The sequence below is a fragment of the Taudactylus pleione genome, unplaced genomic scaffold (assembly GCF_031769625.1).
Source record: "Taudactylus pleione unplaced genomic scaffold, aTauple2 ptg001021l, whole genome shotgun sequence".
Lineage (NCBI taxonomy): Eukaryota > Metazoa > Chordata > Amphibia > Anura > Myobatrachidae > Taudactylus > Taudactylus pleione.
This window is the reverse complement of record NW_028285422.1, coordinates 355,378-367,269: the sequence shown is the minus strand read 5'-3', so window position 1 is coordinate 367,269 and position 11,892 is coordinate 355,378. Positions and strand designations below refer to the sequence as shown.

At 42.8% G+C, this 11,892-nt stretch overlaps 1 protein-coding gene across 1 annotated transcript in view; it reads left to right on the top strand.

Moving 5' to 3' along the window:
* Positions 1–6: 6 nt before the first annotated feature.
* The window catches only part of ILRUN (inflammation and lipid regulator with UBA-like and NBR1-like domains), a 52,843-nt gene continuing 40,957 nt past the window's right edge, over positions 7–11,892 (top strand). Inside the window, exons 1-4 of the mRNA XM_088461157.1 lie at positions 7–735; positions 5,065–5,219; positions 8,861–9,058; positions 10,491–10,780. Of these exons, the coding sequence (XP_088317283.1) occupies positions 578–735; positions 5,065–5,219; positions 8,861–9,058; positions 10,491–10,780 (801 nt within the window). The 5' untranslated portion in view covers positions 7–577. The remainder of the gene's footprint in view (positions 736–5,064; positions 5,220–8,860; positions 9,059–10,490; positions 10,781–11,892) is intronic.

Here is an 11,892-nt window from a genome sequence, read left to right as displayed (position 1 = left end):
AGTGCTACGCAGCTTCATGTCACAGCGCTGGGAGGAACGTGCCGGTCTCTGACACAGTCACTGGGGCTGCTGGGGGCGGGGTCACGTGTGATATGCTGCTGCTGCTGCTGCTTTCGGTGAGCTTAGTGACGTCATGACGTGTATGGCGCTCAGGAAGCGGGGAGGCCCCGAGCGGGCAGCTGCGGAGCCGTAGACCGGGGCCCTACAGTTACGGGCCCGGTGACCGAAAGACGCGTGGAAAAAAAATACAAAACCTGCATAATAAGGACTCAGGTCAGAGGTCACCGACCTCAGGGTCAAAGGTCACAGGCAGACCTGCAGTAGGGGGAGGAGGAGGCCCATCATCATCACCGGGCTCTCGGGTGGCAGCCAGAGGTCAGGCGGCCAGTGCTGGGGAGGGGAGCCGGGCGGAGCAGACCGCGAGTGGGGCAGCGAGTGTCCGCCTGGGCGGTAGTTCTCCGGCAGGTAGATGTCCCTGACGCCTCAGTGTCCGGAGTGAGACGGGGATCGGGACACCCGAGGCGGGGACCGCACTCCGGGGTTCTGGCCTGACCGGGTGACCGCCCGCCGCGCTGCCATGGAGGGCATGGACGTGGATCTGGACCAGGAGCTGATGCAGAAGTTCAGCTGCCTGGGCACCACAGATAAGGACGTCCTCATCTCCGAGTTCCAGCGCCTGCTGGGCTTCCAGCTCAACCCCGCCGGCTGCGCTTTCTTCTTGGACATGACAAACTGGTGAGTGCTGGGGAGAAAAGCACAGAGCAGGGTGTCCTGGCAGCAGCATGCCCCGTTACACGTTACATTGAATTACAACCCCCCCCACTCCACACCCCCGGCTATTACTGCTATGAGATTTACTCTAATTGCTGAAATTTGCCTGGAAAAGTAATGTCTATCAAGGGAATGCCAAAGTGAAAGTAAACATAGAAAACTTGTTCCTCCCATGAGCCTTGAGGTGTAGCATTTACATAACTGTTAGTGTTATAACTCTTTGCTGCACTTTGTAGTAAATATTTGACCCAAATTAATCCATGATCCCACATACTATTTGTTACACTGGGAGATTTGTAAATTTTGTAACTTGAAGATGATTTTTCCACGATAGTGTCCTATTGCTCAGTTGTTCATTTGCTAAATTAGTCTGAGTTGTAGCATTAAATCCACCCAGTAAAAGATTATAGATGTGTAATGCTGCCCATCCATTAGCAGACCATAGAAACGACAGCACGATTACGACATTGTCGCGGGCGCGCACATCGCTGGTCGTTTCCGACTTTAAAGTGCCTGATTTGCCGCCGACTTGCAAACAATTGCACTATAACGACGTCGTTAGTGTGCGATTGCCTGTCAAAATCGCCTAGTGGATGGGCAGCATTACAGTTCTGAATGATTATTCACCGTTGTATGTAAATGAACAATAATCATTCAATGATTGAAAATGGGAGAAATAAATGCTAAGAATCCTTTGATTATCAAACGTGTCCCATCATATAGACCGTTGCTCTGCTGCTTTTATTCATTGAAGCTAAGATCCCGCTCATCGTTTAGTGGGCCTGATTCAGACCCGCTCGCAAGCGGGTCGATGTTGGGACAGTGCGCATGCGCACGACGGACCCGGCTCCGTCGTGCGCATGCGCGAGACCCGGATAGCGACAGGCAAGCCGTCGCTAATGGTCTCGCTACAAAGGGGACGTGCTGTCGATGGCGAGTGACAGCACGCCCCCTTTAGTGAGCGTGACGGGGGCGTGGCTGGCCAGACGGAGGCGTTCCCATGGGAACGCCTACCGTCTGGGGCCGGCCCCACTGACATCACAAGTGATGTCAGTGGGAGTGCTTTTGGCTCTGATAGAGCCAAAAGCACTCCAGAGCTTGCGGCAGACGAGACCCTACCATAAGGGTCTCGTCGCAAGCCCGATGGTCGCGATGGTCTTGACCATCGCGACCATCTTTTTGGCCGCTTGCTATAGCTGTGGGTGGTCACCCACAGCTATGCGAGCGGCCAGGAGGCCGCTCTAAAATTCAGAGGGACGGCCCTGATTCAGAGCGAGTGCTCTGTCAGAGCGTCTGGCTCTGAATCAGGGCCAGTGTGTGGAGAAGGGCAAAACCATTACATCACACGACGGTGACTGTTTCACCTACAACACCGTGCAGGCTGGTTCAGCGGGGCACCGCCATAATGGTAGGGCGCGTTTTACAGTTTTAAAATCAGGCAGGGTGTGGTGCCCTGCTAAAACAGCCTAGCGGGAATACTAGGACATGATTAACAATCCACTAGTTCTCACGATAGCTTATCATTGTTCTCCCCACGCTATATTTCTCGGGTACTCTGTCTGGCATAATTTCCCTGCCACTCAGCTCTGTGACGTGGCCATAATTAGTTCTGCACCAATGTTTCATATAGAACTTACTAGTCATGTCACAGTTCAGCTCAATGCTTGGAGCCGTCCCTGCCGGAAGGAAGATGCCACCCCCCCCTCCTTAGGACATCTCAATCAGGACATGGCTATAACCCGTCTGAACAAGTGGTGTAACACTACATCCGCATGCATGCCAGTTTGTGAAGCGCTTAAGAAGTAAACTGCCTCCGACACCCACATCCCACTCCTTGGAGACACCTCTCTATCGCTGGGCATAGCTGCTGTGAATGGGATATATAGCCATGAGAAGTAACCCCACACATGAATGGTCTGAGGATGCTTTACTGTTGGCATGACACAGGACTGATGGTAACGCTCACCTTTCATTCTCCGGAGAAGGGGATTCGTTAGAGAAAATAACTTTACCCCACTCCTAAGCAGTCCAATCCCTGTACTTTTTGAAGAATACAGTCTGTCCCTGATGTTTTTCCTGGAGAGAAGTGGCTTTTTTGCTGCCCTTCTTGACACCAGGCCATCCTTCGTCCTGTGTCATGCCAACAGTAAAGCAACCTGGCCATTAATGTGTGGGGTTGCTTCTCAGCCAAGGGAGTGGGATCACTCACAATTTTGCCTAAGAACACAGCCATGAATAAAGAATGGTACCAAAACATCCTCCAAGAGCAACTTCTCCCAACCATCCAAGAACAGTTTGGTGACGAACAATGCCTTTTCAGCATGATGGAGCACCTTGCCATAAGACAAAAGTGATAAACAAGTGACTCTGGGAACAAAACATCAAAATTTTGGGTCCATGGCCAGGAAACTGCCCAGACCTTAATCCCATTGAGAACTTTGTGGTCAATCCTCAAGAGGCGGGTGGACAAACAAAAACCCACAAATTCTGACTAACTCCAAGCATTGATTAGGCAAGAACGGTCAGTATGTGGCCCCGAAGTTGATTGACAGCATGCCAGGGCGAATTGCAGAGGTCTTGAAAAAGAAAGGTCAACACTGCAAATATTGACTCTGTGCATAATTTTAATGTAATTTTCAATAAAAACCTTTGACACTTATGAAATGCTTGTAATTTTACGTCAGTATACCATAGTGACATCTGACAAACAGGTCTAACAACACTGAAGCAGCAAACTTTGTGAAAATCAATACTTGTCATTCTCAAAACTTTTGGCCATGGCTGTACAGTACTTTCCAAGTTGGGGCTAATGTCCTGGCTCATGTCCCCCAGGATAGGGTTTGTCCCAATCTAGACAGCTGAAAGGTGTGCAGTGTCTTTGTACATCTCATAAAACCTTAAAATTAATTATTAACAGTTATATAGCGCTCACATATTCCGCAACACTTTACAGAGAATATTTCTATGCAGGTTGAGTCTCCCATATCCAAAATGCTTGGGACCAAGGGTATTTTGAATATTGGAATATTCCGTAGTTTGGAATAATTGCATAACCTATTGAAATGTCTTAAGAATAGGGCCCAAATCTAAACACAGAATGCATTTGTTTTATATACACCTTAAACACACAGCCTGCAAGTAATTTTATACAATATTTTCAATAATTTTCTGGCGCAAACAAAGTGTGTGTACATACATGAAATTCATTTATATGTCATAAACACCCTATACACACAGCCTGTAGGTAGTTTTATCCAAAGTTTGTGCACTTTGAACCATCAAAAAGCAAAGGTTTCACTATCTCAGTCATGCTAAAAATATTCCTTATTTTGGAATATTTGGATATTGGAGACTCAACCTGTATTTCTGAACTCACACATATATTAGGGTTAATATTTGTCAGGAGCTAATTAACCTACCAGTATATTTTTGGATTGTGGGAGGGTACCCACACAAGCCTAGGGAGCTTATACAAATTACACATTCTTAGGGCTCTGGTGGGAATCATACCTAAGACCTCAATTTTAAAATGTACTGCTGGAACATTACCAGCTGTGCTACCAATTTTAGCTAAGCACAGCACTTATTTTTTTCATCTGTTACAGGACAAACACAAATATTAGGGTATTTTATATTTCAGGTTTAATGTTCCTGAGGGCTTTTTCACACATGCCGGTTTTTCCCGGGTGGCAAAAAGCCGCCCCGTTTTTAGCCGGGTGTGAAATCTAGTAAATGTGGGGAGTTGGCGGGTCCTTTCACACAGCAGTCCAACAGCCGAAAATATCTACTGTGCAGGACGGTGCTGTCCCTGCATGCCAGTAGTGGGAAGGAAACAATGTTTCCTTTCACACACGCTGGCTTCTGCTGGCCGGGCTTGTGCAGCTGCGGCTGCCCATGCCCATGCCCGAAAGGAAAAAAAAAACCCTCACATAAAAAGTGGCTCAAAGCCGCTGCTTATGAAAAACACTAAGTGCCTGAAAAAAGCCGGCTGGCTTCCGCCCGGTTCTTGCCTGGCCGGCCAAAACCGGCATGTGTGAAATTGGCCTTCGAGTCAACCTAAAACTAATTCCTCACTATCACTTCTAGGAACTGACACCTTATTGATGGACTGTATTTTAAAATATTGAGTTTCATTTAGACATGTTTTGTCTGTTCTTGTCCTTGCTGTTTTTAATTTTGGAAAGAGATAGTGGAGGGGTTATTCAAATAATAGTTGTTGATTGAGTCCTCTATTACACAATGTTATTGATAGTCTGTGGTTTTCTTTCACTGGTATTTTTTTTTTTTTACCAGGAATCTACAAGCAGCAATTGGAGCATATTATGACTTTGAAAGTCCAAATGTCAACATCCCTTGCATGTCATTTGTAGAAGATGTAACTATTGGGGAGGGAGAGTCAGTACCACCAGATACACAGTTTACGAAAACCTGGAGGGTCCAAAACACAGGTAATGTACTAATATTATGTTTCAAAGCAATAATACTCTATTACTGCTGTTTTACTTTAATATCAAAATATTTCCCGTACCTAACTTTTCAGTTTTTGAATAATCCCAAATGAGCAGATTATATGCCCAAATATATTTGGTGTCAAGGTGTGGACAGACTGTAAATTCATTTTGCTGTGCAGTTTTCAGTTGTAATTAGTGTTGTGCCAAACACATCAAGCTTGAAGAGGAGATAAGGAAGAAATGGAGATTAATAAATGACTACAGTTAGTTGTTTGGGCAGCATCATTTTAATTGTTTCACAACTTTGCTCTTTGTGATGCCAATATTTAAAATATTAAAATCAGTCAATAATTAATAGCAATAAACCCTTTTATAGTTTGTTTCTTGTTGGAAAGTGAAACTGTATTGAAACTTGTATAAGGTCTGAAGCTTTATTACTTCTGAGGAGCAGTAATTGCATAGTATAACAAGCAATTAAATCAGCATTAAGTCATAGTAGAGAAGTTGGTTAATTGAATGAGAGCTACTACTACATGCTACTAGCTTGTACTGAAGTAAGTGTGGTTTTATGCAATTCTATGTTATCGCAGTGGCATGTAGTTTCTCTTTAATTTTTAATACATACATATATTTTTTTAGTTTGATAGTTTTTATTGGAATTAACACAAATAAATTAAAAAGCATAGCGTAAAGTCAAGGTAGCCAAGCAAAGATTTAAAGAAACACAATTCTCAAACTGATTTAAGCATACACCGTTATGTATCCCTTGAACATAGTAATATCATGAGTTTTTAAATATAAGTTGTGCCAGAAGTAGCAGCTTAGTTGTGAGCAATGTAGGCCATAAAAGTATGTAAAAGAAGAATTTGTCTCCTGAGAGGATGCTACTATAGCTCCCAAGGCAGTGTGCATGACGTTCACCGAGTGACAAGCCCCTACAAAGCCATTCAGTGACCAAAAAAGAGATTTGGGATATTGTATTTGTAGTTTACTCAAATGATTTTTTCAGCGAAAATATAGTCTGAGTGTAACCTGCGTGACCATGAGATGGTTCCTTTGGCAAATCTAGATTGTTTTTTGCCTGGGCCCACAGAAATGTTTCCAGAGGTTGAGGAGCCCATTTATATGTATACATTAATCAAAGTGTCCTTCCTAAACAAAGTATTCTTAATCATGGCAAGATTCTTTTTATTTTTTTGTTTTGAGTGTAGTCACGCCAAAGTTTTATATCATACCACTGATACAGCCTAGGCAAAAGATGTAGAGAAGAGAGTACAACATAAGCAGATGGAGAAAAGGAGGGAGGAGTAGAGTGATGACCAGAGACAAGGTTAACTGCAACAGACTCTTTCACCACTATGGGCGGTATTCAATTAGAGGCGAAGTGGCCGTTTTCGCTGTCGTTGGCGAATCGACTGGCCAATATATCGGCAGCGGACGGCCAATTTCACCAATGACGGCGAAAAAATGGCTGTTTTTCGCCTAAAAACTGGAAAAAAAATTATCTCCAGCTGAAAAAAATTGGCGAAATCCCTATTTTTGGGTCAAAATTTAGGGATTTCTTACAGAACCCTTTGGACAGCTGCCCTAATGATACTTTAGCGAAAAAAATTAAAATTGTAAGTTGCGTACTTTGTCAAAAAAACGACCGCTGAAATTTCGGTAAATTTTTTGTGTTCTGTGAAAAATGCGTTTAACGTATTGGGTCTGGTATTTCGGATTGCCATAAGCATGTGCCAAGTGTTTTAAACATCGCACGTGGCTGGCGCAGGGTGTTTTCTTTTAAAACCTCTCAAAAAACGCCTGGGCCAGCGATGTGTGATGTTTAAAACACTTGGCGCATCCTTATGGCCCTCTGAAATACCAGACCCAATACATTAAACGTGTTTTTCGCGGGGAAAAAAAAGTGACCGTAATTTCAGCGGTCGTTTTTCGCCAAAGTATGCAATTTCCTAATTTTTTTTCCGCTAAAGTATCGTTAGGGGGCTGTCCAAAGGGTTCTGTAAGAAATCCCCACATTTTTACCCTCTACTTGAATCCGGCCTTAAGGTGGAAATGTTACTTGTAATTTGGGTAACTGTGCTGCAGTTACCACTTCCCTGCATGTGTAACAATGCATGGAAGTGATGAGAATGACGGGGGCTATACTTAGATAGGATGACAATATGGTTTGGCATAAAGCTGCCGGTGTCTTTGGGAAGTTTTGAACAGCACATGCGCAGCTTCACTGTAAGCGCCGGACAGATGCCAAAAAAGGGAGAGTGCCATTTGCTGGAGAGGTGCGCTAACACTCTCCCTTTTCTGCAAAAGTTTTTTTCATACATGCTGTCTGTAATTCGCCCTGCTTCACCTTGATAATGGGCGAAGCAGGGCCATGCATTTTAGGATCGTTATTGCCCAGTTTTATAAATCTCCCCCTATGTGAGCAGCATGTATGTGTTCAACCACTGTGTCTTGTTTTCCCTCCTCTCAGTCTCTGCAATCATGCATTTGCCCCACAACTTTCTCCTGAGATTGCTTCTGATTTTGATCTGTGCCCTGCCTTTTCTCTGATGACCACCCATCCTGTCTTCCTCTGTCCAGCTGATCACATTTGAAATTCCCTAAAAACCAGATTTATTTTATTTTCGCTATTATTTATCAGCCATCTGAAAGGTCCACTATATTAGAATAAATGTTACCTTTTTCTAATAGATATAGAATTTGATGTTGTGTATTGTAAGGTGCCCCTTTCCTGGGTAGTTCTAAATTCAACAGATCAGTCACCTATAATTAAGCATAAGGCTCGCTGCATTGTGTAACGGGTTCATTAGTGATAATGAATAGGCCCATATGAGGTTTTGCCGCTTCTGAGTAGACAGGAGGGCAAGCCTTGAGTGATTTGTTTATTCTTCCATTATTAATGGCAATTGCCTCTCCCTTCTCCCAAAATATATATATTTATATATATTTTAACAAAGAAAATGCAAATGGTGATATCTAGACATGTCAGAAGACCAGGCTGGTGGAAGAGAGTAATGCATGCATTGTGAGGGGCGAGGTTATTGGCAAATGTTTCGTAGATAATTACACTTGCAGAATTATATTTTTTATAGGAGAATTGGTGAAATTACATCTGTGAAAATGGGGATTCACGTGGAAGTAGATTCATTTCTGTAATTCAATACAGAAGAGAATAAAACCATAGCCTGTTTGTTGCTTTCCCTCTATCGCTATATTTGTTTTAAGGTGCCAACACACTGGAAGATTTAAGGTACGATTTGCATGAAAACGATGCATCGGAATGATACATCATTTATAAACGTGCAAATCGTGCAGCTTCCAGGAACGCGGGTCGTTTGTCGGATCTTCAGATCTTACCTACTGCAGGTAAGATCTGGCAATCTCCTTAACGATGCACTGGAAATCATTAAGGGCGCACGATAGGTCGTTGGTCACCTTGCACAGTTTAGCAATATATCGTCTGTCCAGGAGTGTCGGTAAATTGCCCGGGGAGTTCAAGGGACATCGTTGACGACATTGCATCTTTTGCGAGTCGTCCAGTGTGTGGGCGCCTTTTACATCTAGTTACATGTTGCCTTATAAGGGTGCAGTAGTGTTGACTATTTATACTGATTCGTCTCGTTTTCTCTTTCCAGGATCAGAGGCATGGCCACCTGGGGTGTGTCTGCGGTATGTTGGAGGGGATCAGTTTGGCCATGTGAATATGGTATTAGTGCGCTCGCTAGACACCCAAGAGATGACCGATGTCAGTGTGCCAATGTGCAGTCCTAATCAACCTGGCATGTACCAGGGCCAATGGAGAATGTGTACTGCTACTGGCCTGTATTTTGGAGGTGAATATCTTCCTTTTTTATCTTCACCTGATAATTATCCTGGTTACTTCATAAATAATTATTTATTTGGGTTAAAAAAAATCAAATCATATTAAATACCCACAGTCAGTTATTCCAGGAGGAGGGACAAATTCTTTCCTGACTCCATATTGGCAATCTGCTTGCTCCCTGTATCCTTTCTATATAAACCATGAAAGTATTATCCCACTTAAGCATTATTCTTAGGTAGACATAAAGCAAATTATTCTAGATTACTTTTTAAATTTAGTTTCCTTTCTGTCCAAAGATGTCCATTCTGTTAGTAGATGACCAAAATGGTACCGCTCATTGCAAAAAAGCCTTAGTAGTGAGTCTATCTCTCTTTTAGTACAAGTTGTTGAATTGGCTGAAGATGCTGCAGATTGCATTGTGTTATGCCATGTATGTGATATTCTGGTATTCCTTGACACTTCTCCATCATGGGGACACTCAAAAAAAAAAGTCACATTAGAGGTTTATGCATAACCTCCTCCATTTTAACTTCATGTGCCTTGTTACACTTGGTCCACTTGTATAAGACAGTCTTGTACAGACACTATTGTGTTATCTGCAAGCAGAAGTTCCTTCTTAGTGCTGCCTCTGGGTTGATTGCAAGCTTCTAGTTAAATAGTCATTTTACCCGGAAGCTGAAGACAGGTGGTACAACCCACAGCTAATTGATTCTCCACCTCTGACTTGAATGTATTACCATGGGCAGCCCATCTGTGATGGCCACCTCAGAAGGTGGTTCTGTTATCATGCCAGCTCTGCTGCAGACAGTACATGAGATATGTGTTGAAAATAACTTGCAATTGCTAAGTAGCCTGATGCTGCTTTTTTTGGTCTTTTTCTTTATTTGCACACATATTACTACCTCTGTGATGCCAGTGATCGTTAAGGATTTGGATAGGTGAAATGTCTCCCTTTTTAAAAAAGTTTTAAAAACATTTGTCAAATATATTTTGGTTACAGAAAGGAAAATATCACATTAAAGCTGTGGCTCCCAAAGTTTTTTTTTTTTTTTTTGAATCATGGTGCCCTAGAGTATCAGCATTTTTCTACGTCACCCCTAGACCAAAAGTTTCTTATTGTGAAATTCAGGAAAAAATATAAAATTTAAATACATTTTGTTATGTGGTGGTGTACAGGGTTGCACTTCTGCTTGTGCACATATTTATGATTGGCAGCCACTAGCATTGGTTTTACCTATAACATTGACCATATATAATATGATCTGATCCTGGTCCACCAACCTATGGCACCTTTGCATGTGCCTCGCGGAACCCAGTTTGGGAACCACTGTATTAAAGGAATTCCCACATTTTGTTGTACTTCATTATGCTGGTTTATTTGTTAGCAATTATTGTACTATCCTTCTATCTCCTCTTATATTGTTTAATTTCTTTCCCATCAGATGTGATTTGGGTTATTCTCAGCGTGGAGGCTGGTGGCCTCTTAGGTGTCACTCAGCAACTATCTTCCTTTGAGACGGAGTTCAACACTCAGCCTCATCGCAATCTTGGTGGAGACTACAACCCCTTTGCATCACCTCAGAAGAGTCGTTCTCCAGAAGGGGAAAATATGGGGACCTGGGAACCTGAAAGAGAGACTCCTGAAAGAGAACAGAATGGACTATCTCAGACCTCTGTAAATATATGTGCAACGGATCATCCAGCCAGCCATTCTGTAGCAACTTATAGAGAGGTGAGGTGCAGTGGAGAATGTAAAAAATAGGCAACAAGCTTACAAAGGTTTGGAGAGTAAGAAATGGATGGAAAGAATCTGTAATTGTTTGGAGCAGGAAATATTAAGTGAGTGTATGTCAGCAGTTGTCAGCTTTGTTGCAGGTAAAGACTGAATTAAACCATAGCTGACACACAGACTGTACTGCATTTACTTCTACATACTGTGTGTGGTTAGGTGTATATTTACAGTTTTGACATTTTTGGCCTTATTGCTTCACTCCATTCAGGCAGTAGAGTTGATTTTTGCAGTGGTAATTAATACAGCTAACCAAGTATTGACCCATGTGTCAGTGCTGCCATGGAATGCTTCATCTATATGAAATGATCAAGTAAACCTAATTTGCTTATGTTCCCAAGTGTTCATTCTGGACATATAACTTACACGACAGCCCTTTCGGTCAGTGCCTTACCTGCTGAGAATTCTGAGCATTACAGTCATGTTTTATCCAGTGAGCCAATTAACTCCCCTTTCATGTGAGCTGCATTTTCTGCTTCTGCAGTGGAGTTGCTGCTATGTGTATTGTCACCAGAGGATAGTTCTTTCATTGTTTTAGTGAGGCTGATTCTGGCAATGAAAGCACACAACACAGGCATCCATTTTGTGGGCTCAGCTAATATTCATGACAATGTAGCCTATGCATTAGTTAGGAACCAATATCTCCTAATCCTAAATCAGCCAACAATTATGTCAGTGATTTTGAGGTAAATTTACAAACTGCATATTGATCCAGGCCACTTTAACATTTCTATGGTTACAAGTGATTTTTATTTTCAGCCTCTATAAAGTTACAGGATCGCTAATGCACTTTGCTATGCGGGAGAGGCTGTTTGAGCTTCAAAAACTGGCTCCTCAACCCAGTGAACCTAGCAATACATGATAATTAGCTGTTTACAGCCATGGAGCGCTGCTTGCAGGTGGTGTTGGTCTTGTACCTCAGGCCGAGCTGTAGCTGGTAGATCCGGGAGTAGAGTGAAATAAGCAGTTGGAGACATGAAGTGACAATGGGTGTGATAAATAATGTGAGTAGTGGATTTATCAGTTTTAAAGTTGATAAATTGTTGTTCATGTAT